Source organism: Brachycentrus maculatus, unplaced genomic scaffold (genome assembly GCF_059751285.1).
Source record: "Brachycentrus maculatus isolate JH-2025_06_01 unplaced genomic scaffold, ASM5975128v1 h1tg000711l, whole genome shotgun sequence".
Classification (NCBI taxonomy): domain Eukaryota; kingdom Metazoa; phylum Arthropoda; class Insecta; order Trichoptera; family Brachycentridae; genus Brachycentrus; species Brachycentrus maculatus.
Window position 1 is genome coordinate 393038 of NW_028281442.1, and position 27259 is coordinate 420296.

The 27259-nt window shown below is 39.5% G+C and overlaps 1 protein-coding gene across 3 annotated transcripts; it reads right to left on the reverse strand.

Annotated features, from left to right (window-relative positions):
* Isha (Insulator su(Hw) mRNA adaptor) lies at window positions 1–27259 on the reverse strand. Of its 3 annotated transcripts, none has more exons than XM_088274720.1 (21): window positions 27071–27259; window positions 26699–26989; window positions 24774–24906; window positions 23591–23664; window positions 22748–22961; window positions 21811–21961; window positions 20280–20361; window positions 20057–20134; window positions 18101–18219; window positions 15437–15684; window positions 13802–14010; window positions 12495–12683; window positions 10825–10946; window positions 9866–9981; window positions 9115–9257; window positions 6915–7285; window positions 6387–6614; window positions 4515–4678; window positions 3995–4126; window positions 2593–2646; window positions 1–2196 (listed from the first exon to the last, which is right to left on the reverse strand). In XM_088274720.1, exons 1-21 carry the CDS (start codon window positions 27104–27106, stop codon window positions 296–298), a joined length of 5055 nt encoding a protein of 1684 aa, XP_088130846.1. In that variant the 5' UTR covers window positions 27107–27259; the 3' UTR covers window positions 1–295. The 3 variants fall into 3 exon arrangements, with proteins under 3 accessions (XP_088130846.1, XP_088130847.1, XP_088130848.1); XM_088274721.1 differs by having other exon boundaries at window positions 9115–9236; window positions 27071–27257; XM_088274722.1 differs by lacking the exon at window positions 2593–2646 and having other exon boundaries at window positions 27071–27257.

A 27259-nucleotide genomic window follows, 5' to 3' on the forward strand; every position in this document is an offset into this window, starting at 1 on the left:
AACAATTGTATATGTAATAATTTTTACCAACAAGGCACTGAATTCATTGACTAAAAATATATATTATATGTATAAAAAATTAACAATTAATATCTTTGGTGTTAAGTACGAATTTCATAATCGTTTACGTTCAAAAATGTTCCAGTCGGCGTAAAAAATTGTACTAGAGCGTCTGGGAATTTGATTATCCTGTGTTCAACACTAGCACGGCGCGGCGCTCAAAGTCTGTTTATTCATTCGTTTACACCTAGCACTAGCGGTGGCAGGAGCGCAGTGCAGAGGGGGGGGGCAAGGGTCAGGGGGCGTCTTCCGGCGGCGGGGGCGCCTGCTCCCCGGGCAGCGGCTCGTCGCGGCACGGGGTGTTGCGGCCCTCCTCCAGGCACCCGGACTCCGTCGGGTCTGACCCGAACATATCAAACGGCTTGTCTATGGCCGGCGCTTCTATAGCTCCCGGGGCCTGAGGAACGCATTCTTCTATTCTGGCTTCGGGCGCAAAGTTGAGCTCTTCTCTCCTGGGTATATGGTCTTCCACTTCCGCTCTAGGTGGCGCTGCCCATTGGATCATTTCTGTTGCGGGTTCTAATACCGTGGCCTCAATTTCATTCCTAGGTTCCGATACAAAATCGTTTTGACGCAAAACTTCAGCATCAAATCGATTCTGGTCCAAAACTTCTGGATTAAAACGATTTTGGTCCAAAACTTCCGCATTGCAATGATTTTGGTCCAAAGCTTCTGCATTAAAACGATTTTGGTCCAAAACTTCCGCATTAAAACGACTGGGGTCCACATTAAAATGATTTTGGTCCAAAACTTCCGCATTAAAATGACTTTGTTCCAAAACTTCCGCATTAATACGACTTTGGTCCAAAACTTCAGTGTTAAAACGATTTTGGTCCAAAACTTCGGTGTTAAGACGATTTTGGTCCAAAACATCAGCATTATAATGATTTTGATCCAAAACTTCCGCATTGTAACGGTTTTGATCCAAAACTTCCGCATTAAAACGGTTTTGGTCCAAAACTTCCGAATTGAAACGGCTTTGATCCAAAACTTCCGCATTTAAATGATTTTGGTCCAAAACTTCTGCATTGAAACGATTTTGGTCCAAAACTTCCGCATTAAAACGGTTTTGGTCCAAAACTTCCGCATTGAAACGATTTTGGTCCAAAACTTCCGGGTTAAAACGATTTTGATCCAAAACTTCCGCATTAAAACAATTTTGGTCCAAAATTTCCGTATTGAAACGATTTTGGTGCATAATTTCCGTATCAAAATGATTTGGAGGCAAAACTATTTCATTTCTAGGTTCCGGAGGGAACTCTACATTGCCTGGACTGGGCTCCGGCTGCGCCGCAGTTGGGGTTTCAACAGAGTATTCTACACGAGGCGGGAGCAAAACCTCACTTTCTTGGACATAATTATTGCAATTTAGAGAGTCACCAACTGCGGGCTCACTCGGTCTGGCTAAGACATCAACCGGCTGATTACTTTCAGGCGGGATATACTGTCTCTCTACTGGTGCCATTACTACCGGTATGTCCGCTACATCTCCATGTCTTTCTATCGTTCCACCTTCGCGTTTGTCTTCCGGAACTATCCACAGCGGTTCAACAACCGGCGGTACATCGGGAAAATTATTAGATCCTTCGTTGCTCTCGACGAAGTTGTTAGCTTGAGCTTCCCTCTGCTCGATTTCTTCTGGTATTTTTTCGGGACTTTCGCGGCCAGCCCAGCGGGAGCTTCTGGGCGCCCTCTCGGAATCGCGAGACCTCCTGCTTTCTGGGCCCCTGCCCTCGTGGCCCCTGGCTTCAGGTCCCCTGGCCTCGGGGCCTCCCCTCCCCTCCGGACCCCTAGAGTTGCGAGGCGGGCCCCTCGGGCCTCCCCTCTCGAAGAAGGCGTCAGGCGGGCCATCAAACGGCGGCCTGTCAAAGTGCGGAGGGCCGTCGAATCCCGGCCTGTCGAACGGTGGGCGTCCCGGGCCCTCGAAGTGCGGTCGATCGAAAGGCCTATCGAAGGGACGGTCGAACTCCCTTTCGAAAGGCGGCCTCTCGTATCGAGGCCCGGGCCCCTCGAACGGGGGTCCGTCAAACGGCGGGCCGTCGAATGGGGGTCCGTCGAACCGGGGCCGATTGAATCCGGGGCCGCCGCCGCCGAAACGAGGCCCAAAGGGCGGAGCGTGGCCGTCCATCCATATGCCTGAAAAGTTGAAACTTTTATTTGAATATTTATGAAATTGAAATATGGATAGCATATTAGATACGCTTCTTTTATAAGGTAATTTAAATTGCTAATAAAAAAACAGCATTTTCAGAATAAAATTAAAGATTTTAAAATTAAATTTTTATTTGAATAAAAACCATTTGAAATATCGCTAGCATATTAGATACGCTTCTTTTACAAGGTAATTTAAAATGCTAATAAAAAACAGCGTTTTCAGAAGAAAATTAAAGATTTTAAAATTTAATTTTAATATATATCATATTGAAATATCGCTAGCATATTCGAAACCCTTCTTTTATAAGGTAATTTGAATTGCTAATAAAAAAACAGCGTTTTCAGAAGAAAATAAAAGATTTTAACATGTGTTCATACCGGGTCTCATAGGGCCAACGGGTCCATCGTGTCCCATGTCTCTCATTCGCATTTCTGGAAATACAGAATGGTCATTAAGCTCCCGTTTGGACCATCTCATATGCAAAAGGAACAACACCAAAAGAAATATTGAAGTTACTAGAATTTTTTTTTAAATTTATTTATTTGGCAGTCACCCAGTGAGAGGATGTTTCTGCCAGTGTCAAGTCTTATTTTTATTTACAAACAAAATAATAATAATAAAAAATATAAAAAATTAATAGTTCAAATGAAATTTCAGAAATTATGACCTCAATTCTAGAATTAGATTCAGAAAGAAGGGTGGATACTTGGGTGGAGAGTTGATTTCCTGCCTGTGTTAAGCTATTTAGAAAGTTCTTCTCTTTTGTGAGCAGACACTGAAAGAACATACGGTTTGCATGTCTTATATCTTGTCCACATTCGCAATATGACGATGTGACGCTTTTTATCATAAAGAGATGCACAGGCAGTGAGCAATGCCCAGACCTTAGGCGATGTAGCATCGAGATGGAAGCTCTATACAAAGATAAGTTCCATTACCATGGTTTGAGTGGGATTTCAGCTTGAATGTTGGCGTAATATGCTCCTCAATGCTTTTGGACTCGAATGTTTTCCCAGATTGATTTAAGCATACTTCTTCTTCTTCAAACCCCTTATACGCACACCAACGGTGCATAGGCCACTGCATTATATAAACAGTGTTATCTTGATCGTTAACACATGAAAGAAAGGTGATCTGGCCCTCTGCTCCAGGTACCAGTCCAGGGTAATATTGAATAAATATCAGTGTGAAAAAAAACACTTATATTTATTTGCCCCCCCCTGGGAATCGAACCCGGGACCTCCAGAACGGAAGCCGAGCGTGCTGACCATTGCACTACGGAGACGGACAGTGTATACATCGCTCACTCCTTTCAAGAACGTCATGAATAAAAAATCGTCAATTTTCAGTTGTGCATGTTTTAGGAATGCGCAGAAAATGTACTTTATCTCAGCAAAATCGGCATATTTTTAACTTAATATTTACCCGCTACAGGGCAGAAAGTGTTGTTTTTGCATTTTGAAGAAAAGGTATTGTTTAATAATTTTTTTATATGCGCTAAATATTTTTCAAATGGAGAAAAAACCTTCAGGTTTTACCTAAAAAGATCTGTTGCAAAGTAAAAAGTTTAGTAAGTTGCTTGATATTTATTTTTAATACATTGTATTATATATTTAAACTTTAAAAACATTCTCCTGAAAAATAAAGTATTTTGATTTATGACGTTCTTGAAAGGAGTGAGCGACATGTTAACATCATTCTAAAATCAGATTATCCCCAAAATACATTCAAGTACATATTTATATCCCAAACTAGGCAAATTGCAATGTTTGAAATTACCATCACGTTGTATCCTGAAAGGCGCCATGGCGGGCAGCAGGTTGGAGCGGCCGACGTGCGGCGGAGGGGGGGAGAGGGGGCGCATGGCGCCGGGGGGCGGAGCCTCACCCAGGAGGCCGTCTTGCATTGGGCCTACGACACATGGACAAATTAATCAAGACCGGAATGTAGCTGAACTCATTGAGTGTGATTCCTATACATCGCCTTCAGAATATCAGCTTTCTCTATTGATAATCTCAACCTAGAAGGAGAAGATGGGTATTTACAGGGCTTACGACCTGTCATTTAACCTTTTTTTCTTCAGCCTACTTCTTGCGTATTTATTTATTGAACGGGTAATGCCTTTAACATAATACATTTATACAGTATCTAATATAAAAATGTGTCGTTTATTTCTTCTATCCCGAATTAATTTCATATATATATATTTGCGACTAGGCTGTGAGAAGAGGGATGGGGGAGTCGTTCTTTTGCTGGAGTGATCCCTAACGTCGGGGGGAAGAGGAAGGTGACGACTCACCGTCCTTGTGGTTACGCGGGTGCTTGGCGGGGGGCGATTCGGGGCGGTGGGGGCGCTGGCCCGGCCCGTTGGCCATCTCCCAGAGCCGGTCCTGCAGGCTGCGCTCCGAGGCCGCGGCCGCCTGCACGCCGCCGGGGCCCTCCGAGCGCTCCCGACTGCCGCCGCTGGCAAATCATCACATTCTTATTGCATTTTTGACATCTCAACACAGACGAAAAATAATTCAATTTCAATTTATTTAAAAATTCATATATACAGGGTTATTCATTTTGTAGTTTTAAGATGAAAATGCTGGCATTTGACGCCGGTCGAACTCATCTGTCATCTGAAGTGTCATAATATTAGTCAAACGCTTACCATTTACGATAATGCATCGTTCAACAAACGAACAACGAACAACAAACGAATAAGCCCGTATTTTTTCGAAAATGCCAATGGGCAGACGGTTACAGTCAATTCGGAACGGTATGGTCAAATGATAACCGTTTTTTTTGGCCGGTAATTGAAGATCATGACTTGGACGATGTGTGGTTCTAACAAGCCACACAACACAACCAGTTATGGCTTTATTGCATGAAAGGTTTCCTGGTTGCGTAATTCCACGTTTTGGCGACGTCAATTGGCCACCAAGATTAGAACATTACTCAAGTTATGGCCGAGAAACCGGCCGAAACGTCAAAAAAAAGTGGTTAAAAATTACTTCAAAAGAATCGCATGCATCGAATCTTTTCGAGGTGCCATTTAAATGATATTGTTTTTCACACTAAATGGCAAAGTCCTAACTTCATAGAGAAATAAAATTTTCATAAAAAATGTATCGCTGTGTGTTTTATTTAGATTTTTTTTCGAAATTGAAAAATGAATGACCCTGTACATTCCAAACAAAATATTTAAGGCGTATACATAAAAAAAAAGCAAGAAGACTCTTATTAAAGATGTAGAAGAATCCCGCTTCTGAAAACTCCTTCAGACGCATGGATCAATAACCAATGTGATATTGTTCAACATAGCGGTAGCTCTTCCTACAGGCATAACCATCGGCCGGTTGGTCCTGTTTATAGGAATGTGAAACAATCTATGCCGACGCTGTCTTAGGTAACTATCGGGAACATACTGGAATATGGAATTCTGGGTATTTACAGGGCTTACAATCTATCATTGGCAGGTTTAGGTGATCACTTTATACACCATTCTACCTATTATTGACAAATACACTTGTGGAGGTCCTCACCAAAAAGTTACGTTTCCAATAATGCACAAAAATCCTTTAAATGCAAATCTGTTCTGTTTACTATATTCTATCAAAATCTTAATTAAAGTTGCGACAAAACATGACTGATCCTGTGTGAAACAAATATAAAATGATTAAATCGTACCAAAATGTAACAATTTCACAAGCTAGAATTCCTGATTACTTAAAATCATCGTCCGCCTCCGTAGTGTAATGGTCAGCACGCTCGGCTACCGTTCTGAAGGTCCCAGGTTCGATTCACAGGGGGGGGTCAAATAAATATAAGTGATTTTTTCACTTTAATATTTATTCAATGTCACCCTGGACTGATACCTGAAGCGGAGGGCTGATCACCTTTCATCCTTCGTGTGTTAACGATCAAAATAACACTGCCTTTATATAATGCATTGCCCTATGCACCATTGGGGTGCGGATAAGGGTTTGATTGATTGATTGTTTGATAAAATCATTTATAATGGAAATGTAACATTTTGGCGAGGACTTCCACACTTGTCAAATTTCAAAGTACATTAATGCTTCGATTGAACCTTCTTCTACGTGCTAGTTCCTCGACATCATCTATGGTTGTTTTCACTAGCCGAGACCTTCATGAAGAGACTAAAGAGATATTGTACGCTTACCCGTGGTCTCTCCCGCCCCACCGGTTGGGCCTGTCGCGGCCTCTGTCCCGGCCTCCGTCACGGACCCCGTCACGGACCCCGTCCCGGACCCCGTCCCGGACCCCGTCCCGGACTCCGTCCCTGACCCCGTCTCGGTCCCTGTCCCGTTCCCTGTCCCGGTCGACCCGGTCGTTGCGCTCCGGTCGGTCGATCCGCTCCCTATCACGGTCCCTGTCTCGCTCGTGCCGACTGTAAAAAAAACAAAATTAATTCATTACAAAATAAGATTGCATTAAGGTGGAGACTGACCGGAGCATTTCGTCGTAACATCGCTCGCGGCCAGCATCAGCGAACATCCGAAACTATGGATGGAGCGCTTCGTTCGGTGTACTGACTGCCTGAATGCTCGCATTGTAACGTGTTACGTTACGACGAAACGCTCCGGTCAGTCTCCGCCATAATATTTATTTAATAAGAAGAAGTATACTATGTATACTTAAAAAAAAACTACTTTTAATTGTGAATAAAGCATCCTTCACATCGGTTTACCTCTCTCTCCGGCCGCCGTCCCGGTCCCGATCGCGCCGGTCCCGGTCCCTGCGGCCGTCCCGGTCGCGGCGGTCTCGCTCCCGGTCCTGCGCGGCCGCGTCCAGCGCGGGCGGGGGCTGCGAGGTGCCGGGTGGGGGCACCTTGGTGTTGAGCGGCGGCGGCGGCTTGCCCAGCATGCACGGCGGGGGCACGCTGAACGGGGGCGGCGGCAGCGACACCATGCTCTTGTACTTCTCGGCCGACTGCAGGTCCTCGCGCGACAGAGGAGTGCCCGATTTGGAGGGGTTCTCCATCTGCGACGGAGGGGGGTCTTCGTTGTTCTCAATCTCCATGGGATCGTCGGGGCGGATTTCGACTATAGGCATCGGTTGCTGCAACAAAAAAAACATAAAAGCAATGTAAAATTTTCTCAGAACTATCAAATGCAGATTTCTATGTAACCATACATACAAAATGTGTTCATTTATTTGTCTGAGACATTACTATATATCGTTAGAATCCTAACTGTCCATCAAACCTCCTCCCTTAGTTTTTTCCTCTACCTCCTTCCCTAAACTCCCTTTTTCCTTTGCCCTCCTTATTATCATCAATTTTGTCAATTTGTAATTTATGTTTCTTTAAATGTTCAAGTACTATCTACCCTTTGATTGCAAACAGCTATACATACATGGTATCAAACGTTTTGATCAATATCACTAGTCTGTGTTTGGTTGGTTGGAAGATATTGCTTTTTAGCAATAAGCCCGCCAATGTACTTATTTCTTTTCTGTACATGAAGTTTAAATAAATAAATAAAACGCTTAGGAGCGTCTCCCGCTCTCTAACAACAGTATTAACCCTTAGAGTGCGAACCGTCGATGGATGGACTCTCTATTAATTTATTTATTATTATTATTATTTTTTTAAATTTATTTCATAATACATAGATACATTCAAATATACATATTTATTTCATATATACATTTACTATATGTATTAAGGCTCTTTAGGCATGGCCCGTGTTGAGCCGAATACTAACATGTTAATACAATTTTTACATTTATTTTTTATTTTTTAATAATATTTGTTTTTTTATTATTAATAGATTATATACATAACATACAGGAGATACAATAATAATTTAGAGTATAAAGGTTTTTCAATAAGATAATTACACCTGGACTTTAATTAATTCACTTTCTACCTTGTCCCTTCCAATGCGAAGCAACCATCGACGGACACTGTTCTTAAAGACCTGATCACTCCTGGAAATCTTAATGGTTTCGGGCAGTAAATTAATTTTTTTTGCGCAAAACTTGTTTTAACGGCTGGGACAATATATATTTTATTTAATGCTGCTATTAATGTGTATAAAGTGCGGAGCGTCGGGATACCGACTATTGCGCAGTTTGATTTAGGTATCGACCTGTACGGACGTGTCTTAGCGCGCGCATGTATAACGTTTTTAATAAGTTAATAACATTTATAAATAACCATGACTGTTAAAATTATTTTGCTGTGAATTAAACATTGATTTTTGTATTTTTTTAAAGTAAAAGTTTTTTATTTGAGTGACTCGATCTTCGCTAGTTTGTGTGCGCTGTAAAAAGTAGGTCCATGGGGTTAGTGTGGGGAAACATTTTTGTCGATGATTTTTTTTAAAATATTCTCGTTTGTTTTCTTTTTTATTAATTAAATAAATACAGTTATAGTAAAAAATATGTTTCATTTGAGTAGTTTGATATGTCCCTTACACATAAAAGAAAGAATTACGAAAATTCATCTACAGTTGAGGAAAATAATTAAGATTCTGTGCACACAACATACTATCTGCGGGCGGGCGGATTCACGCTCATAATAGAGATAAACATCTCTGTAAAGAGGTGATAATATTTAACCATACTGTATACATCGATATGAGATCAAAAGATGACACAAAAGTCATGCATAACAACTTACACGCAATTTACGATGAGTCGAGTGAAAAAGTAAAATTACCCTTCCCGCCCAACACCACCAGTCAAGTGAAACGGTAAAATTACCCTTCCCGCAGATAGTGTGTTGATTAAAAAGGTACTTTCTTTCAAAAATCCTTAAGCAATTTATGCAAAATATGTGAAAATAAGCTCAGCACTATAGGGGTTAAAACACCCTTTTGAGGGATTCCCACAAGCGATGGGTTGATGTTGCCGGAAAGCTGTGTGTGTATGCAGCCGGTTACCTGTATGGTGAGTGGCGGGCCGAGGCGCGGCGGGGGCGCCAGGAGCAGCTGCGCGGCCATGTGCTGCTGCTGCTGCTGGTGGTGAGCGAGGACGGCCTGCAAGTGCAGGGCTTGCTGGAGACCTGCGTTATTCAACACGTTCACTAAGTACAAACATCATAAATCCATTAATTAATTATGTCCATGGTCATTTCAATTGCAAAGAGGCAGTAACACATTTTTTGTTAGTCAATAGTTTTTACAGGAGAAAATGACCAACTACCAAAACGTAAAATGCTCAGGAGGGCCATTTAAGTCACTTTTGCTTGGCAAGAAAATAAACACCAATGCAGTTAGTAATTTTTAACAAGTCAATATATCATACTTCCAAGTTTAAAATCCTTTGGGATTTTTTCAGGGCAATATTAAGCTATTAAAGATATCAAATAGTCAATGATCACGTTTTTGTAAAACAATGCACTTGGTTACTTATCAAACGAATGACATTCGTTTGATTATGCCATAACTAGGCGAAACAATTGTCACAATATTAATTTTTATGTGTTGTTTAACAATAAAATACAACTTAGCAGACTCAAAAAATCTGTGTTTGATTTAAAATTAATGCATAAATTAAAAAAGAATTCTACAAATTAATCGCCAAATCAATAAATATATTGGGAATCAACATCGCAGGAGGCTAATCCCTCTTAAAAACGGGCCACAAGGCCTACATCAAGCGGAAAAAGTGAAAAGCGAAATTTGGCATTACCAGTTTGTGGCGCGGGTTTGAATCCCAGGAGGGGCAGCGGCAGAGGCAGGGCGGGGTGGGCGGGGAATCCCAGCGGACCGAGGGTTGGAGGGAGACAGGTGGGATCTACCCCCATACTGAAAAAAAAATACATGGTTAATTTTATTAACAGCGGGCTATTTAGTTTTTATTTAAATTTTAAATGTAAATTTTTAATTTAGGTAATATTTTTTAAAGCTGAGACAAGCATTATCGATAAAATTAAGAAAGGTGTGTTGAGATGGTTTGGACATGTAGAACGAATGAGTGAGGAAAGAACGGTAAAACAAATTTATGAGGCGAATGTAATTGGAAAGAGGAGCAGAGGAAGACCGAGAAAAACTTGGCACAATCAGGTATGCCAAATACTTGAAAGCGGTCAGGTTAGGAGTCGAAACAATTGACGGGTATGTATGAGGAGATGCATGAACGTGGAAGAGGCGAAGAATTTTTACAAAGACAGAGTGGTGTGGCGTTCTATTCTCTCTGCCTGCCCCTACGGAAAAGCGGCGTGATGATTAGTTAGTTAGTTTGTTTAAATTTAGGTTTTACTTGGTAAACACCACTTTTTTCTTTAATATATTGTGACACGTGTTTCGATGCACTCCATATCATTTTCGAATATACGATGTTCGAAAATGATGCGGAATGTATCGAAATTGTGTCACATCAGATTTGAAGAGATAGTGGTTTTAACCAAGTAAAACTTAAATCAGAAGTGGATAGATTTTAACCACAAAGTGACCGCCGAATCCACAAATTAAATGTTAAATCTAGGCTTAACTATAGTTGAATTATGAGTATTGATTGAATATTATCCGGTAATAATGTTAAAATAAGCCAGGGCGATATCACATCAATAGATATTTGCACGTTCAACAGTCAACTTTATTTGCACGTTCAACAGTCAACTTTATTTGCACGTTCAACAGTCGTCTTACTTTTGGGGCGGTGGTAACGGAGACACCACCATCATTCCGGCAGGATTGGAAGCAGCGAGCACGGAGGGAGGTATGGCGGAGAGTTCGGTTGGCAGTTTGGGCTTGGAATCCAGTGCGCCGGGCTAGAACAGTATGGGACAGTCAACATTAGCCATGACAAAAGGTTGTAATGTTACTCCATGTGTAATTATTGTTAAAGGGACTAAGATGAAAAAAATATTTCATGAGGATGTCGATTAGAAAAAAACGTCTATTTGAAAAGGGCCTTGTTTTACAACCAATGAAGTAAAAACTTATATTTTATTAAAGATTTTTCAATTTTTAATTTAAGTTTTACACCACTATTTCATAAAATATATAACTCACCACGAGGATTGCAAGTAAAGCAAGTACCATACTTTACATAAGGGTCCGTTGAACCCAGAACGGTAGTTATCTGTAGTTTTTGTTTGTGGTAGACCGAGGGTAAATTCGAAATTTGGTCTCATCAATAATTATTTATTAATTTGGCATTTAATTTGTAGAACTCCATTTTAATTTATGTATTAATTTTAAATCAAACACAGATTTTTTGAGTCTACTAAGTTGTATTTTATTAACAAAAACACATAAAAAATTATATTGTGACAATTGTTTCGCCTTGTTAGGGTAATGCCCTAACAAGGCGAAACAATTGTCACAGTATAATTTTTTATGTGTTTTTGTTAATAAAATACAACTTAGTAGACTCAAAAAATCTGTGTTTGATTTAAAATTAATACATAAACTCATCAATAATGTTTACAACATTTTGAGTGTGTCCAAATACTTGTTCACAAAATCTAGATTATCTAAAATTATAGGAGTTATTTTCATATTATTTTTTGACATCTCATCAAAGATGATGAAGAATATGGAGGTATGTGAGGTCTGAATCGTGGCTTATAGTAAAAGAGTTTCTGCTCAATAAAAAGCTTCTTTTCATCTCACCAATAGATATCTCTAGTGAAGTTCTAGTGATTCAAGAACAGTGTTTCAAAATTGGTTCATATATATAGAACTTCCAAGAATTTGATGGTTGTCAATAATGGGTAGAATTGGTGAATGTTACACGTGTGTAAAGTGATCACTTAAACCAGCCTATGACGGTGGTCAGCCCCGTAAATGCCCAGACTTCCATATTCTTCTTCATCTTTGATGAAATATCAAAAAATAATACCATCAATAATGAATCAATTAATCAATAATGAATCAACTCTTAGAGAACTCTAAGAGATGCGTCAAATGGATCGGTCACATGTTGAGACAGGAGGGTTTCCTGCACCTGCTAATAGAGGGAAAAAATGCCAGAGGAAGCCCACGCCGCAAATATCTTTGCGACTTATACGAGGACATTGGCTGTACAACGTATGAGGAGCTGAAGAGGGTTTCGCATAATATAACGGAATGGCGAAGGTTTTATTTGTTGCTGCAGACCAATCCACAAGATTGAGTGCCTGTACTATAGATACATATGTAGACTACTAAAAACTCGAATGTGGGAGACATTAATTCTATCCCAAAGGTCATCAGTTCGATAGTCTAATGCTGAATTATAGTATATTCAAATTGTTAAACATTGATTATGATTAAATCAAGCACAATATTGAGGCCACAGAAGAAGAACTGTTAGTGTCGCTGGCGCGCATTACCTTCCGCTGCAGCCACGAGGGCAGCGTCTCCTCGTCCAGCATGCCGCCCTCCTCAAGGGAGTCCAGCACGGCCTGGCCCTGCGCGCCGCCGGGCACCCGCGCCCACGGCACGTAGCACGCGCCCGCCTCCGCCTCCCAGAAGTCCTTCCACTCGCGCCCCTTGACGCCTTTCCCGGGCGCCCAGGCAACCTGAACAAATGAAGGATCCACATGTAACACCACTTAACGCTTCACTGCATGACTTTTTTTTGCATGACTGCATGACTGCACTGACAGTTCGCCTTCGAGAGTCAAGTGAAGTTATTATTTTGGCATTCATAGCGCGTCTTTTGGCTAAATTATGAACTATAAACGTGAGTTATGAATGTATCTAATCAGTAACAACAAAGAATGGTTGCCTATATTTTTAAAGGACGTTTTAACACTAACTTTTGGGTATGTAACAAATTTGATACACTATGCAGTGAAGGGTTAACCATAATGCCAAAAGTGCGTACACACTTTGTGACAGCGCGGTACCCTTCTTCAGACATGAAATTGTAATGATTTTGGCTTGAAACAAAGCTTATTCTTCTTAGTACTGACATCTGTGAAAATAATCCTGAAATAAATATCCTTTTGTATTATTCATCTTCTTCTTCTTCCTGATGTAGGCCTTGTGGCCTGATTTTAAAAAGGATTAGCTTTCTGTGGTGTCTTCTGATGATGATTCCTGTACTGGTGACTGAAGCGGAGGGCTAATCACCTGTATTTCATGTCATTATCATTGAACGTTAGCTATCAAGATAACACTGCGTTTATATGATGCAGAACCCTATCCACCATCAGGTGGGGATAAGGGTTTTATAATAATATATTGTCTAAAGGGTTTAATAATCATAAAAGGCAAAATAGAGGGTCGACGAGGTGTGGGTAGAAGACAGATCTCCTAGCTCCGGAATATACGAGATTGGACGGGGACCAGAACTCTGTTAAGAGCTGCCCAAGACAAGGACAATCCACATTCTCTACAATTGTGACGCACTCGCTCGCAAATGAAGTCACATCCCTGGAGGACCTCTACTGGACTCCGAGAAGGTGAAACTCCTACCACCAAGACAGGTCGTGAGTTACATGACTCACGTAGGTCTTGGCAGTGAGCTGTAATACAGAAAGAGGTAATAGACCTAATATGGTCGCGGTGACATAAGGGATGCAAGTTCCCTTGAACTCGAAAAAAAAAAAGACAAGGACAATCAGTATCAAATGATAGTCGACGTCAGGGGGACCTGACATGACACGAACAGAATAAAAATAAGTTTACATACGGTAATGGCCTTGCTGTGCATCTTGTGCTTGTTGAGCTTGGCGATGGCGCGGGAGGCGTCGCGGCGCCGGTTCATGACGATGAAGGCGCAGCCGCGCGGCGGCACGAGGTCGATGCTGACCACGTCCCCGATGGCGCCGAAGGTGTCCGACAGCTCCTCGGCCTGCACCAGCTTGGAGAGGTGCCCCACCCACAGTGTGGTGCTGCAGACTAAAGGGAAAGAGCCATATTAATGTTAGTTATAAATTTGGCGTTTCATTTGTAGAACTCCATTTTATATTAAATTCCACCCATTAAATATTACAATCGAACACTGATTTTTAGAGTCTACGAAATTGTATTTTATTATTGAAAACATATCGCTCACTCCTTTCAAGAACGTCATAAATCAAAAATTGTCAATTTTCAGTTGTACATGTTTTCGGAATGCCCAGAAAATGTACTATATCCCAGCAAAAGTGGCATATTTTTAACTTATATTTACCCGCTACAGGGCAGAAAGTGTTGCTTTTGCATTTTGAAGAAAAGGTATCATTTAATTGTTTTTTCAAATATACTAAATATTTTTCAAATGGAGAAAAAACCTTCAGCTTTTACCTAAAAAGATCTGTTGCACCGTAAAAATTTCAAAAAGTGGCTTCATATTTATTTTTCATACATTGTATTATAATATTTAACATTAAAAACTCTCTCCTGAAAAATCAAGTATTTTGATTTATGACGTTCTTGAAAGGAGTGAGCGATATACAAATAAAGTTTGTGACAATTTTTTGTCACAAACTTTATTGACAATTTATCTTGTTATGGCTCAAACTACTGTGAAGATTAATCGGACTGAGGGTCATTATAAAGCTATATGTACAATTCTAATTATTTAAGTAATAAATAATAGTTAGTCTTATCAGGTATAATATCTGCAGTAATAATTATGGGAGAAAACAATAGTTAAGGGTATGGACCAAGTGTTAAAAGGTAATGGGATTCCGTCGAAATTTGTATCACAATAGACTTTAAGAAATAGTAAATAAGTAATAATATTTTCTTAGTAAAACTTTCATTAAAAACGGATAGATTTTACCACAAATGACTGCCAAATCAATTAGTGAAATTAAATTATCCTACCCTGAAAAAGAACAATTTGATTGCCACAACGAGATCTCGCATTCAGTCCTAATATCGTAGTCGTACAGGAGAAAGTGACCAACTGATAAAACGTAAAATGTTCAGGAGGGCCATTCAAGTCAGTTTTGCTTGGCAAGAAAATAAACATCAATGCAGTTAGTCATTTTTAACAAGTCAATATATTATACTTCCAAGTTTAAAATCCTTTGGGATTTTTTCAGGGCAATATTTAGCTAGTAAGATATCAAATAGTCAATGATCACGTTTTTGTAAAAAATGCACTTGGTCACTTTCTCCTGTATGACTACGATATGTGCAAATAAAATTAACACATTTTAAATGTTGATTTAATCATTTTCCGTGTTATCCGACCTTTTCGGTTACATAGAAATCTGCGTTTGATAGTTCAGAGAAAATTTTACATTGATTTTATGTTTTTTGTTTTTTTTTGTTTGCATGTTTTGTTTGTATGACTACGATATGTATATTCAGTACATCCGAGACGCAATCTCACCGCTGATGTTGTCCTTCTTGACGGGCGGCAGGCCCTTCTTCTTGCGCTCGCGGTCCTTCTCGCGGTCCTTCTCGCGCTCCTTGTCCCGCTCCTTGTCCCGCTCGCGCTCCCGCGGCCGCTCCCGAGACGCGCGCCGGCCCGCGCGCCGGGACCGCGAGCGCGAGCGTGACCCGCGCCGCGACCGGGACCTGCTGCGGCGCCCGCGCGACCGCGAGCGGCGCCGGCGGGAGCTCTTGGGAGACGGGCTCCTGGAATTTGTTATTATTTTTTTAATTCTATTTATTTGTAAAAGTTTAACATAATATTCATTCATTCACCCCCTTATCTGCACCTCAATGGTGCATAGGGCACTGTATCATATAAACGCAGTGTTATCTTGATCATTAACACATGAAGGAAAGGTGATCAGCCCTCCGCTTCAGGTACCAGTCCTGGGTAATATTGAATAAATATTAGTGAAAAAATCACTTAAATTTATTTGAACCCCCCCCCCTTGGGAATCGAACCCGGGACCTCGCGTGCTGACCATTACACTATGGAGGCGGACATAACACTATGGAGGCGGACATAACACTATGGAGGCGGACATAATAACCCAAAAAAATGTTTTTTAAAAGCTATTTTACAATCTTCACAGTATTAACACACTCTGAACGGGAAGGGTATTTCTATCCGTTCGGTCAATTGACGCTTAACCCATTGCAACACAAAGCCTGCGAGTCATCGGCCAAGATCAATTTGTCACGGGCTATTCGCCAGTTTGTCTTTGAAGTGATGTTTTTTACATTAAATCTGAGTGACAATAACTTTCACAACTCTGAACTGAACACACTCTTTCAAAACTACCTGGTGATGAGTCATAATGATCTAGCTTACGAACAAACAAAAAAATTATGCTTTTATGTTTTACCATTTTTATTTTGTGCGTAATTTAGTGTTAATTTAATAGTAATAAAAAAAATGTGTCAAAATTCAATAGTGTTGTATGAACAAATTATATCACCTTTATTAGTGGTGCTATGGGTTAAGGACAGCAAGGGTATTTTTTTACCTTCTGTGTAAGTAATAATTTTATGAGATAGTCAATTTTTATAACTCGGTTGAATTTGAACGCCTTTCACGCTTCAAACACGCGAACGTTATGATTGGTCGGACTGATTTGTACTGCAAAAATCAATCTGTAGTGCGTGGTACCTTTTTCTGCATTTAAAGATTATTTCTATGTTTGTTCTCGTTTTATCAGGTGCAAAATATTAGCGCCTCGTTGTTTGACAAACCATATCACCTCCCCTCCGTGCGGGGCAACTTTCTTACTTGCGGGGATCCATTCAATTAGTGTCTTTGTATACATGTTTTGAAAGGAAACTGATATGCGGATGGGTTAGCAAAATTAAAAGAGCAATTTTATTACCCTCTCAAATAGCATTCACTAAGCGCTAGTTGGGAGGTATTTATGTAGACTTATTTATTATAACTGCAGACAGTTGGTGGAATTCCATATTGAATTCTTGGGTAATATATCCAAAATAAAACACGGTTTTGGTTGGATTGAATTCTACATTTATTTATGTATATTTTAATACGTGACGCGTTTCGTCTTCTTAGGACATTATCAAACACTGACCAAAAATATTTACAAAATGTCCTTATATAGTTGTTAGTATATAAGGACTGTTACGGACAGATCGCACACCCCGTGCGGCGGCCCTGAAAAGGAATTCTAGGCGTCCGGCGGCGGGCGAGACGGTCGCCCGTCGGGCCGCGGCCCGAAGAAGGGCCTCTAGAAATTTGTATAGATTTTTATGGCTTCGGCACCACTTGTATAAAGAAATGTATTAGAGATAAGGAAATATGTTAAATGCGCTTAGATATTACGGATACTGTATAAAATAAATATGATAATTACGGATATTGTATAGAATAAATATGTCTTGAATGTAATAACGAATTGTTGTACTGTTGTAAAGGCACCGGTACGGTATAAAAGTGTAGCCCGTCCGGTGCCCCTTAGAGAGAGACAGAGATATGGCTGTCTCTCTACCTCGGCTGCTGATTGGCTGTACTTTCCCACTGTCGGGCGGTACGCGATCACGGCCGGGTATATAGAGGGCGCATTTTTTGGAAATAAATCAGTTCTGGTGTGACTGTTGAAACCTGTGTTTCATTTCTCCGCTCCCGCTCCTTGGACGACTCGCCGCGCCGCCAGCCTGGACCGTTTCGCCTCATTGTACCGATTCACGGACCAGTTTCGGAAAGCCCTTATCAGGGCTATTGAGGATGACTTGTCGGTCCAGCGCCCGCTCTTCCCGGCTCATACATCCAGTCACCTCCGTCCGTATCCAGCTTACAACTCTGTACGGCGGGGCCGTCTGGAACGTCACCCCTTTCAAAGGTGGCAAGTTGGTAGATTCCGAGTGAAGGCCAGGCGTGTACATTTTTGAGAGTCATCGCACGTAACCCACGCCGGTTACAAGGACATTTTGTAAATATTTTTAGTCAGTGTTTGATAATGTCCTAAGAAGACGAAACGCGTCACGTATTAACATATACATAAATAAATGTAGAATTCAATCCAACAAAAACCGTGTTTTATATTGGATATATTACCCAACAATTTTATGTAGACTGACCAGTGATAATTTGATATTATTTTACGATACACACCTGGAGTCGTTTCCATCAATCTCTATGACCTGCGGACCCGCATCGTCCACAAATTCTATATCCGATTCATTGTTCATCTCGTCCATGAGGGGACTCGAGGGTTTACCGCCTTCTTCCTGCTGCAATTGAAAAAATAAACATTATAAAAACAAAAGTATTTCAGAACGGGAGATGTTATCCAATACACACGCATCACAAGTTACACATTCATTCACATTCAAAATGTAAAGTCAATTCGTTTGATTCAAGTTCCAGTCTTTTTTTTCTGAGATACAGTGGAACCTCGATATAACGGTCCTCAATATAACGAATTAATCGATATAATAATTTTTTGACATCTCCTTGAAGTAGCCGTAGAATTCAATAAAAAAATGTATACCTCTACATAATAAATGTCCTAAATGACATAATTTGTCCGCCTCCGTGGTGTAATGGTCAGCGTGTTTAGCTACCGTGCTGGAGGTCCCGGGTTCGATTCCCAGGGGGGGAGGTGAAAATAAATATTAGCGATTTAACACTGCAATATTTATTTAATATTACCCTGGACTGGTTCCTGAAGCGCAAGAGTGATCACCTTGCCTTCATGTAAGTAATGACCAAGATAACACTGCGTCAATTCGATGCAGTGCCCTATGCACCATTAGGTGTGGATAAGGGTTTAAAAAAAATAAATAAATAAAATAAATGTGGAGATCCTCACCAAAAAGTTACGTTCCTAATATTGCACAAAAATCTTTTAAATGCAAATCTGTTCCGTTTACTGTATTCATTTTTAACGGAAATGTAAAGTTTTGGTGAGGACCTCCACAAGTAGAGCATGTTAACATACATCCATGTAACCAAAACAAGAATGCTTATATGTAAATATTTTTATGCATATCGCTCACTCCTTTCAAGAACGTCATAAATCAAAATTCGTCAATTTTCAGTTGTGCATGTTTTCGGAATGCTCAGAAAATATACTATATCCCAGCAAAAGAGACATATTTTTAACTTAATATTTTCCCGCTTCAGGGCAGAAAGTGTTGTTTTTGCATTTTTAAGAAAAGGTATTGTTTAATTATATTTTTAAATATACTACATATTTTTCAAATAGAGAAAAAACCTTCAGGTTTTACCTAAAAAGATCTGTTATACTATAAAAAGTTCAATAAGTGGGTTGATATTTATTTTTAATACATTGTATGATATTATTGAACTTTAAAAACGTTCTCCTGAAAAATCAAGTTTTTTGATTTATGACGTTCTTGAAAGGAGTGGGCGATATGTGATTTCAGTACGTAACTAATGTATACAGTAGCAATATGTAAAATAAACTGTGTATAAACTAGTGAGATTGTCCACCTCCGTAGTGTAATGGTCAGCACGCTCGGCTACCGTTCTGGAGGTCCCGGGTTCGATTCCCAAGGGGGGTAAAATAAATAAAAGTGATTTTTTCACTGTAATATTTATTCAGTATTACCCTGGACTGGTACCTGAAGTGGAGGGCTGATCACCTTTCCTTCATGTGTAAACGATCAAGATAACACTGCGTTTATATGACGCAGTGCCCTATGCACCATTGAATGCGGATAAAGGTTTTAAAAAAATAAAAAAAACTAGTAAATAGAATATACATATTTTAATTACGATGTGTTTACTGTATTATTTCTCATACGATGCATATTAATCGTTATAACGAGGTTGAATTACATAGAATTCATTACAGAGAGGTCAACAAATAAAAAGAGAGTGAAACTCGAAGTAACAAATTTTTAGCCATTAAAACCTCAATATACTAAATTATTACAAAACCCCTTGAGATTCGTCGTATCGAAATTCCACTGCATAATTATTTCATATTGTTGTCATCATTTTCTCTATGCAAACCATCTTGTTTTCCGAGTCGTTTAAAAAAAATTCAATCCCAATAAAGCAATTTCTAAAGAAGTAAAAAGTATAAAAAGAATAATTTACCTTATTGTGCATAGTTGGAGGTGGTTGGGACATATCTATATAACTCATTTCTTGTTGAATGTTAATATTATTCAAACCCTAAAAAAAGCGAGAATGAAACAATAAAATAAAAATACAGCTCTGAGAAAATAAAAAAAATGCATATACCTAATGAAAGGTTAAAAAATAAAATAAAAAATTAATGTTTTTTAAACAAATTTTAAAAGGAGAAATTTATATTTACCTGCAATTGAGGAAAATTCGCCACCATCATTTGTGCTTGCAAGCTTTGCAGTTGTCTGAGAATTTCCGGATTTGTCAATATACTGGAAAAAAAAAAGGAACATTAACATACAACGGGACCTATTAACACATTGTTGTCAGGCAGTTCTTTAATCAACCTCGAACCTAATTAAACACCATAGAAGGGGGCTACTTGAACTTTGATGTGTTACTTGAGCCCAGTACAAAAAAAATATTTAGATCTGTATTTGGTCTACAATAATGAATATGTCGACACGATTCATTGTTTCCCTTGCAGGTGACACTTATTGTCACCATACATTTATTATTGTAGACCAAATACAGAAAAAATTTTTTTTTGTACTGGGCTCAAGTAACACATCAAAGTTCAAGTAGCCCCGTTCTACGGTACTAATTTGGGTATACTCATCACAAGTAACCGCAAACTCAATTCCAATCTGTACAATGTAAAAACAACATTTAGAGTTTTTTTAATCATTTTATAAATCATATTTTCGTATGGCGTATGGAGTGCTTGGAAGTTTTTGGTAAGGAAGGGTTATTAACTATGAGTATTTTAATGTTTTAGAATTTGGTACATAAACTCTGATGATGACAAGGTTCTTGTCGAAACCGGTTGGATAAAGTGTAGCAATAAAAAGTGGCTAAAACAAGGTTGTAAAGCTTACGTCAATCTCTCGCTAAGCGAAAAAAAAATGTTTTGACTGACACGGAAGTCCCGGCTTATAAGTGAATGTCATGTAAAAGGGACTTTCTCTGTAACTTGAACCTCTCAAAAAATTATTCGTTGAGAGGTTCCACTGTATTCGGCTCAGCAAATCGAAACCGAGAAGTCGGAGTACGATTTTTCTTGGACTCATCATTACGATGCAAACTGCTTGCCCTAATCACACTCGGGCCAAACTGGGAACTGGTTAAATTATTTATTGTAACTGCAGACAGTTGGTAGAATTCCATATTGAATTGTTGGGTAATATATCCAAAATAAAACACGGTTTTTGTTGGATTGAATGCTACATTTATTTATGTATATTTTAATACATATTTTTGTCCGCCTTCGTAGTGTAATGGTCAGCACACTCGGCTACCGTTCTGGAGGTCCCGGGTTCGATTCCCAAGGGGGGTAGAATAAATATTAGTGATTTTTTCACTGTAATATTTATTCAATATTACCCTGGACTGGTACCTGAAGCAGAAGGCTGATCACCTTTTCTTCATGTGTAAACTATCAAGATAACACTGCGTTTATATGACGCAGTGCCCTATGCACCATTGGGGTGCGGATAAGGGTTTTATTATTAATATGTGACGCGTTTCGTCTTCTTAGGACATTATCAAACACTCAACGTGTTTGATAATGTCCTAAGAAGACGAAACGCGTCACATATTAAAATATACATAAATAAATGTAGAATTCAATCCGACAAAAACCGTGTTTTATTTTGGATATATTACCCAACAACTGGTTAAATACCAATTGAAGCTTTGGAAATGACATGAGCAATAATTACCTGCCGAGGGCATCGTTGGGGTTGACATTCTGCAGGGGGTTCATGAGGTAGCTCTGTTGGGCCGGCGGCTGCGGGAGCTGCGCGGGCAGGGGGAGGGGCGGCTGAGAGGGGGGGAGGCTCTGCTGGACGGGGCCAGGGCTGTCTCCACCGCCTAAACAAAACATCGGGTTTTTTTTAATTTTTTTTTATTTCTATACATTTATTCAAATCATAATTTATACATATTTAGAACTATTTTTATTTTTTTTATTGCAGAGACCCACCAAGCCACCTTCGGTGTCTTGTCGGTGGAGTTCTTTTTTAATACAAATTTTATTGTTTTTAACGATTTTAACCTAATATACACACAAAAGAGAAAAAAATTAAGAATCAAACATTTTGCATTTATAAAACGCTAAAACGTAAAATTTGTATTCAATAAAAAATTACTTTTAATTAATTGTTGAGATGGTTTGGACATGTGGAACATTTGGGTGAAGAAAGAACGGTTAAACAAATTTATGAGGCAAATGTAGTTGGAAAAAGAAGCAGAGGAAGACCGAGGAAAACTTGGCGCAATCAGGTACGTCAAATACTTGAAAGCGGCCGGGTAAGGAGTCGTAATAATCATCGGGTATGTATGAGGAGATGCATGAATGTATAAGAGGCAAAGAATGTTTGCAAAGACAGAGTGGTGTGGCGTTTGATTCTCTCTGCCTACCCCTGCGGAGAAGATTATTACGACTTCTGACCCGACCGCTTTCACGTATTTGACATACCTGATTGTGGCAGGTTTTCCTCGGTCTTCCTCTGCTTCTTAAAAAAAATCTATCAGCGAATAATACTAAAGTTATGGAATTAAAATTCATATTAGGGGGATTTCGATCTCCCTGTTCAAGCCGGCTAGGTTAACTGTTTAAAATGGCATCATTGCTATTGAAAACCACTATATAATCACCCTGGAGTTGGCCCCCGCCGGACGACATGCTGATGTTCATGAGCTGGGCACCGCCGCAGCCCTCGTCCTCGCTCTCGTACTCGAAGTCCATGTTGAGCAGGCGCCGGTTGAAGTTCACCGAGCCCTTGTCCGCGGGCGGCGCGGCCGACCCGTCCCTCAGCATGTGCTGCATCTGCCGCAGCTGCGCCAGGATCGCAGCATCCGACTTGCCGCCCTGCAAAACAACACCTCGTTTACTCCTTAAACCCTTCCCTTACGATGCTAAAAACTTCCGCGTGCACCGGTGATATGTTTTTTGTACACCATATGTGGTTTAAAAACGGGAAAAATTTAAATATTCCTAAATGTTGCTTTTATTGAGCATAGTTAAGGCTGAAATGTACCGTAGAACGGAGCTACTTGAACTTTGATGTGTTACTTGAGCTCAGTGCAAAAAAAAAATTTAGATCGTGATATCGATCGAAGTATCGTGACAATAAGTGTCACCTGTCTGGGAAACAATGAATCATGTCGATACGTTCATTATTGTAGACCAAATACAGATTTAATTTTTTTTGTACTGGGCTCAAGTAACACATCAAAGTTCAAGTAGCCCCGTTCTACGGTAACAATTTTGTAGTGTTACCTCTGGTAATTATCTAAAAAAAAAAGGGGGGAAAAAAGCATCGCAAATAGCCGTAATAGCTAGCATAGCGACACGACCGCCGTGTAAGACGATCTGCGCACTACTGGCGGCTGGCGGAGTAAACACACACACGTTACGACATGTGCGTATACTTACAAAGCACGCTACTTGTGACCAGCCAAGGCCACCGCAAATAAAAAGATGACATCTATGTTTACCTGGTCTTGATGAGAGGTGTCGGGTGTGTGTTGCTGGGCAGCTGGAGAATTCTTAGAATCTGCATTCATGGAACCTGAAAATACATTAACTCATATTTTTACAGATTCAATTAAATTTACCATAAAAAACACATCATTTTTCCTAATATCCATTTATGGTGGAATGGGGAAGAGATCTAGTATGAAGTTTTGATGGAAAAAAATGAATTATTGTCTAGATTAGTATTCCATAGAGAACTGTGCTATGGCTATGTTCAAGACTGTCTATTGAAACCCTATAGCTCTTCCAAAATGACGTTGAAGTTGGTGCTCTTTCTCTACTTGCTTTTACAGCTAGTGAAATAGGTCTCAAATGTTGCAACGATATAGCGACCTATTAATGAACTGGTGAAATTGGTAATGTTTTGAGGGCCAGATGAAAATCTTTGCCAGGCGTTGCCCGCCGTATGTTGGTGACCAATGAATGTGCTCCATTCATGTAAAAGCAAACCATCATGTCGGACCACGGAAGGGCGGCAAAAGAGGATAAAAGTGAAGTCCCGTTTGAACTGTGCTAGTCTGGAAGTGGAATGTTGGCCATCCACAATGACGAGGAGCTCAACAAGCTGCCCTCCAGCGTGACGACCATCGCTCAGGAAGGCGTCCTACCCAACACCTTGGCCATTCTCCAGCCCATGGGATCAAGAGAAGGGCGTTTTAATTTGTCGGCTCATGTTTTCCCCGCTCCTGAGACCGATTGACGACGTTTTAATCCATTTATTTTTTGTATATCATTATCATCATCATCATCCTATTATTATTATTATTATCCATGTCTTTATAAGCACCCTTGAGGTAGTATTTTACAAAAATGGCGCTATACAAATTATCCAAATTATTATTATTATGACCAAAATAAAGCTTTCACATTATGACTACAGAAGGCGGCAGAACAAGCCATTTAATTTATAAAAATAATATTATATTCATTGATAGATGTCATGAGGTGGAGAAGGCAACGAAGGAGACAATGGTATGTGAGGAGAATGGAACCATCCAGACTCCAACCCCTAGGTAGAAGACTCCCGGGCAGACCACCAAAGAGATGGATTGACCGCCGGAAATCGACATCACAGGAACCTCATCCCTCTTGAAAACAGGCCACAATGTACACCAAGCAGAAAAAGTAGAATATTATATTCACCATTAGCCTGCTGAGCCATAAGTTCTTGGTGTATGGGATGGTTAGGGTTCGCCATGTCGAATAATGGTTGGATGACCTCCGGACTGAATACATAGTTCTTCTGCCACAGGTTTAGCACCCGGATAATGTTGCGCTAGAATGAAAACGGCGATAAGCACGGGACTGGGGGCTTTATGCAATTAATGATCAAGATAACTCTGCATCAGTATGGTGCAGTGTCCTATGCACTATTGGGTGTAAATAAGAGTTATAACAAGAAATATCAATGAAAGTGTAAATATTAATAAAATAATATGAAAATTACTCCTGTAAATGGAGATAATCCAGATTTTGTGAACAAGTATTTGGACACACTCAAAATGTTGTAAATAAATTATCTGGTCAAATTATAAGCTTAATAATAAAAATGAAAATGGTATTTTCTGGCATTTCTCATGTGTGTGATTATAATCCAGGATTCGGATCTCACATACTAATATAAGAGTTTCTGCTTAATAAAAAAGCTTCTTTACATCTCACCAATAGATGTCTCTAGTGAAGTTCTAGTGATTCAAGAACAAAGTTTCTAAATTGGTTCATATATATATAGAACTTCCAAGAATTTGAGTAGTGTGGTTGTCAATAATGGGTAGAATTGGTGAATGTTACACGTGTGTAAAGTGATCACTTAAACCAGCCTATGACGGTCGTAAGCCCCGTAAATGCCCAGACTTCCATATTCTTCTTCATCTTTGATGAGATGTCAAAAAATAATATGAAAGTGTTAAGATATTAAAAGCATATTTGTTCTATAACTGTGATGGGGAAGAGGTTATCGACTGCATAAAACTTCAGTACTCAAAGCAATTTATTGTCATTAACATTTATTTTATAGCTATCTAAACAGAGACGTAAAAGTATTTTGAGACTGGAATATGAGGCCTGGGCATTTACAGGGTTCACAAACTGGTTGGTTTAAGTGATCACTTTGTAACATTCACCATTGTGGCTAAAATCCTGATAACAATTACTGGAAGGGGATCGAATCAAGTATCTTGGTAAATGTTTTATTTATTTTCTAAATTCTTAAAATTTGGTTTATAATACGCACTATTGAAGGCGACAAATTAGAAAAGTAAGATTTTAACAGTTTAAAATAAAACATGGGTATTTTTATTACTATAATTATAAAAATAAATAGATATAAATACTTAAATAATAAAAATGATATTTTCTGGCGTTTCTCATGTATGTGATCATAATCCAGGATTCGGATCTCTCATACTAATAATAGAGTTTCTGCTCAATAAATAAGCTTCTTTTTATCTCACCAATAGATGTCTCTAGTGAGGTTCTAATGATTCAAGAACAACGTTTCGAAATTGGTGGATTTATATTTAACTTCCAAGAATTTGAGTAGTATATTGCGAGTGTTTTTGCCTAGAATTTTCACTCATGAATTACATGAAATTATCGTAACTTTAAACATAAAAGAGTAAATCCAATCCTACTCACAAGTAGGCATAGGCTATGAAACTTATAAAGTTGAAGCCTGAGTAGGGACATGATAAACGGTGTTGCATAAGCCGTAGCTAGATTTCAGAGTCGCTTGGACGTTAGGTAATTCAAAAGAAATTGAGTAGTATGGTTGTCAATTATGGGTAGAATTGGTGAACGTTACACGTGTGTAAAGTGATCATTTAAACCAGCCTATGACGGTCGTCAGCCCCGTAAATGCCCAGACTTCCTTATTCTTCATCATCTTTGATGAGATGTCAGAAAATAATATAAAACATTATAATGTATATCGATGCAGCACAATAATAATCATTCAAAATGTAACTCGTGTCATTAAATTTATGTTTAAAAAGTAGAAACAAAACTAAAAGCCGGGACATAACTTTATCGGATACCGTCAAAGTTTGAGGTTAAGAAAACATTATCACCTTATCTTCCGGAGGACATCTCAGCAAATTAATAAAGGTCTGTTGCATATTCTTAGCGAATCGGGGTGCGAATACGTCCTTTTCCGCACCAAACTGATGTCGAGACTGGCGAACTATAGAGTCGATAACGTAAAGACCAGGAATTTTATACTCGGGTTTACACTTCAATATGAACTTCTCGACACTGTGAACTACGTGCTTGTAGAATTTAATTGCCTTCACTGCCCCCCTGGTGATGGCACTCATTTTAGCCTTAGATATAGGGGGTTTATTCTCGTACAACCCAGAAAGCTGAAAAAGAAAATATATACTCAATCATTATCAAACGACTCGACAGAATAGTGGACATTGCAAGTCGGCGTAAAGTCGTACCTCTGAGTTGAACGCTTTAACCTCCGGTATATCCATGGTGAAGGATTTAATTTATCAGAAAATATGGAATTTTGATAACTTTTGTCTACATGACGCACTTTACGAGAGTTTTAACTTTGGCAATCATCTGCAATCATCTCACGAAACACGACATGCCCGCTAATTGCATTGCAAATGGCGACAATCCAT